Source organism: Cyprinodon variegatus, unplaced genomic scaffold (genome assembly GCF_000732505.1).
Source record: "Cyprinodon variegatus isolate N-32 unplaced genomic scaffold, C_variegatus-1.0 Scaffold183, whole genome shotgun sequence".
NCBI lineage: Eukaryota > Metazoa > Chordata > Actinopteri > Cyprinodontiformes > Cyprinodontidae > Cyprinodon > Cyprinodon variegatus.
In genome coordinates this window covers 526,903-531,151 of record NW_015150636.1, presented here as the reverse complement: position 1 = coordinate 531,151, position 4,249 = coordinate 526,903, and the positions used below count along the sequence as shown (strand labels likewise).

Below are 4,249 nucleotides of genomic sequence, written 5' to 3'. Positions count from 1 at the left end.
GAGATCACAACGAAAAATATTATGCGGATGTATTAGTTTTAGGTATAAATAATGATCCTGTTGGGATCCTGAGGCTTGCCCACCAGAGGGCGCCGAGGATCCCTTCCTGGGGATTTTTTGTTACTGTTGGGATCTGGGGTTCTGTCTACCTTTTCTCCACCAGAGGGCGTATTGGATCTCCTGAAGCTGGAGCTGACTTCACCAGCTGTTCTTCATCTGCTCATCAGGAGACCAGTACTTAAGTGGGCTGAGGACCACACTCCGGTGCCAGAGTGTTTAGTCAGTCACGGTACAGCAAACCCTGAACCAACCAGTCTGTCTAGTCTCCTGACTATGAGACCTGAACCTGAACCTGAACCTGATCCTTTTGTCTTCTCTGTTTCCCAGGTTGAACCTGTCTGAAACCAGAAACCCCTGGAGAATTTCTCTGTTGGAAATCTGTCTGTCTGATCTCAGAAGAACCCTGGAGAACCAAACCTGCCAAGGACCTGCCAGCCGACTCTCAGAAGAATCTGGAAGGGAAACTTAAACCTGGTGATCTACTAGCTCTCAACCAAGCTCAGCCTCCACCAAGCCCTCAGCCTGCCTACAGCCTCTGAACCCTCCTGGTTCCCCCTTCTGCCGCTCAACTCAAATCTCTGAACTGTGAAGCCAGTCGTGACCAGCCCCGGACCTGATACCCCCGTGACCTGTTTGTAAATATTCCTCATTAAATCTTTGAACTTTTTCCCTGCCTCTGGTGAGAACAGTCCATGACAAAAAAAAAAAATCCCCAGGAAGGGATCCTCGGCGCCCTCTGGTGGGCAAGCCTCAGGATCCCAACAGATCCATTGATAATTCCTTGCTGACCAGACTTTTCCTTTAAGGGATTTTTTTCAGTTTCTGCCATAAAAGCAAAAGTCAATGACCCAGACAAGATAAAAATGAATAAATCTTCAATAACTTGAGTTCATAAATAATAATAAAAAGTCTCAACATTGACCTGAGAGGACGACGGCCGTCATGGCCATGATGCGGTGCAAGTCGATGGCAGCGTCGAAGGGGATGTAGCGGTTCAGGAAGGTCTCTCTCAGCAGCGTGATGAGGTTACGGCACACAGTGAGAAGGATGTATGGTAACAGAAAAGAGATTCCTGCCGCCGTGCCTCGAGCGATAATAATGCCCATCACCGTGGTCTCAGGTACACCAGTGGCTTCTGCCTGTGAACTATAGACTGAACACAGTATTTTATTTAAAGGTGATAACAAGAAGGGCATAAAGCTATATAAGAAACTACAGCACCCTGCATATTATTTGGCATGTAAAATCATTTTTCATAAGCTTGTCTTCTATACTCTAAAAGTTTGAAAAAGCCAACAGCTAAGAAGTTTAAAACCGAAACCTTTGACTCAGGTATATATGTTGCCCCCAGACTGCCAGACAGCAACAGCTCTATTTTAAGGATTTTTTCATCTAAATAAGAAGAGTGTAATGCAGTAGGAATAACTAGCAAAGCCTGCTGGCTGCACTCACAGTAGCATCTCTCAGTGATGACGCCAGCTGTGATGCCGAACACAATGATGAAACAAACAATGTGACGGCGGTAGTTCTCAATGAAACGCTTGAACTGCTGGACTTTCTGCTGGACGGGGTTCCTGATGTACTGCTCCCGCTTTGGCTTCACGTAGACAGCCGGGGCCTTAATGCTCAACCTGCAGATAAACAATGTTTAACAGTCATTATCCAATTTAAAACCGGGAGGCTGATTGTCAATAATTTCATTTCAATTCAGTTTATTTCTATAAAGCCAATTCACAACGCATGTCATCTCAAGGCACTTTCCAGTTCACCAGGATCATCCAGTCAGATTGATTCAAAGTTTTCTATCTAAGGAAAACCAGCTGATTGCATCGACTCATTGACTCTTCAGCAATCCCTCGCGCTAAGCATGCTTGTAGCGACAGTGGAGAGGAAAAACTCCCTTTGAACAGGAAGAAACCTCCAGCAGAACCAGGCTCAGTGTGAGCGGCCATCTGCTGAGGCCCACTGGGGTTCAAGGAGACAGAAGCAGACGTAGAAAAAGAAGCATAGATACAAAAGGCAACTGTCAACCAGCTCCACAGGCGGCCCCGTCCAGGAAACACACAGCCAGGCAGACGAGCTTCGAGACATTTTTTGTATTGATTGTTTGATTGATTGACTTTATTGAACTCACAGTGGAGAAATGTAGTCGCCACATCAGCTCAAATAGTCAAAGAAGAAGGTGCCAAAGGAAGAAAATGGTGCATGAGAAATATACAGTATATACAGTGCGTCCACATATGACAGTAGGATTATTATTCATATTCCAATAAAGAAAATGAAAAACAATCCACTGGACTTTGTTTCCAAGTTTAAAGACGTTTCTCTTCGCATCCAGGAAGCTTTTTCAATTAAAAATGTCAGAAATAGCGTTTAGTTCCAGGTTTTATACAGCAGCTCAACAAAGCCTGGTTTTAGTTTAGAAAACATGCAAATTGATGATAGCGGGAAGGAATCAACTCAATTGCTGCATTGTAGGTTTTTTAAAGCTGAAGTCTGAGTCCCCCCCCTGTTTAAGGCTGGTTTTTCTTTCTTTAACATAGATGGCTTCCTTCACGCCCCTCTCAAACCACCTGTCTTCTTTGTCCAAAATGTGAACATTCTGGTCCTTCAAAGAATGTCCTTTGTCCATCAGGTGTAGATAGACCGCAGAGTCGTCGCATATTTAGCCAGGCCAACAATTCCCCCTAACGACCCCCATTTCAGAGACATAGACAGGTATGGGGCATTGCAGGCTAACAATGAAGCCAAACGACCCCCGTTCTAAAGGGGGGGACCCGTTCATCCGTTTCTAATTGCATGTTTTCGAGGCTTTTGGGCTGCTGGATAAAACCTGGAACTAAACGCTATTTCTGACATTTTGAATTGAAAAATCTTCCTGGATGGAAGAGAAACGTCTTTAAACTTGGAAACAACGTTTCTTTTTTTGGAATGACTATGACCTGGATGACCTGAGAATCTTCACCAGCCTTATTATAGATATATTGTATAAAAAGTCTCACATTGACAAATCTGACCAAAAGGTTAATCTAAAACGAACTCTTAAAGAATATTTCAACGTGTAAATATGAGATAAATAAACTCACTAATCCTTCATCTTTATTTTGGATTACGAATTTTACCCTTAGTCAAAGGAAGCTCATTATTATATTTTATGGATCATAAGCCTACTTTTTCCGTCTCCGTAGCTCCGGTCCATCAGATTTAATACTGCTGTAAGAAAAATTTTATGAAAAGAAAGTTATTGGATAATAAGTTTGCTCTGTTATATTGGTAATTATTCCTTCACAGAACCCTTTCTGTATGAGAAGGGAACAGCGTGTGCTACCATCTTACCTGTTAGCTGGAAGGATGAAGGACACTCTCTGGTCTCGGCTCAGGCGTTTCCTCCCCTGTTTCTCCATCCCTGTCCACAAAACAGACACAGCTTTGGCTCAGATAAGGTCAAGGAAGGAAGAAGAAGACAAATGCAGATCCAAAGCTAAACTTGTTCACACCTTTGACATTGAGTTGAGCAAACTGCAGCTCCTTTTCGTGGTCCTTCAGGAGGGAATGAAAGTCCCTCCATGAGATTTTCTCCTTGTTATCAAAGCCTGCAGCCTGCATCATGGCCTTGATGCCGTCCTCTGCCTGTGCCTTTGACAGGACGCCATTAGAGATTTCAATGAAAGACCTGCAATACATCAAAAGGGTAAAGATGACCCAGCGAAACGCCTAAGAAAACATTGTGCAGCCATGAAAAATAAGAGCAGCAGCTGAAACCTGAGCATCCTGGCAAATTCCTCCTTCGACAGGAAGCCAGTTCCACCGATATCGTTCATGGAGAACATGAGCTGGGATTTTTCTTCTGGAGACCCTGAAGTCATCAACATTTTGAAAAAATTAAAACTCAAAATGAATGTTTTTATTGGTCACATTAAACAGATATATAAAGAGGTTCTTGAAAGTTTACATACCCTTCAGTTAAAGGCAGAAATAAATCTGCTGCCAGTAAAATACATTTTATATTGATTTTGAATATATATGTAAACATTAATATACACTTTGAGGCAATAATCAATGAAATCAGGTATTTTCTTTAATATTCAGAAAAAGTTAATTCAGACTTTTGCATCTGTTGACCAGGATGTTGGTTCATATAACCATGGTTGTTTATAAGCAAGGCACTTTATTCTGTCTGGGGCAGTTT

The 4,249-nt window shown here is 42.7% G+C and overlaps 1 protein-coding gene across 1 annotated transcript in view; it reads right to left on the bottom strand.

Annotated features, from left to right (window-relative positions):
• LOC107087399 (dual oxidase 1-like) overlaps positions 1-4,249 on the bottom strand; it is a 34,831-nt gene that overhangs the window by 12,783 nt on the left and 17,799 nt on the right. The window contains exons 13-18 of the mRNA XM_015378967.1: positions 3,823-3,916; positions 3,558-3,733; positions 3,397-3,466; positions 3,232-3,273; positions 1,513-1,691; positions 983-1,213 (exon numbers count right to left, since the gene is read on the bottom strand). Of these exons, the coding sequence (XP_015234453.1) occupies positions 983-1,213; positions 1,513-1,691; positions 3,232-3,273; positions 3,397-3,466; positions 3,558-3,733; positions 3,823-3,916 (792 nt within the window). The remainder of the gene's footprint in view (positions 1-982; positions 1,214-1,512; positions 1,692-3,231; positions 3,274-3,396; positions 3,467-3,557; positions 3,734-3,822; positions 3,917-4,249) is intronic.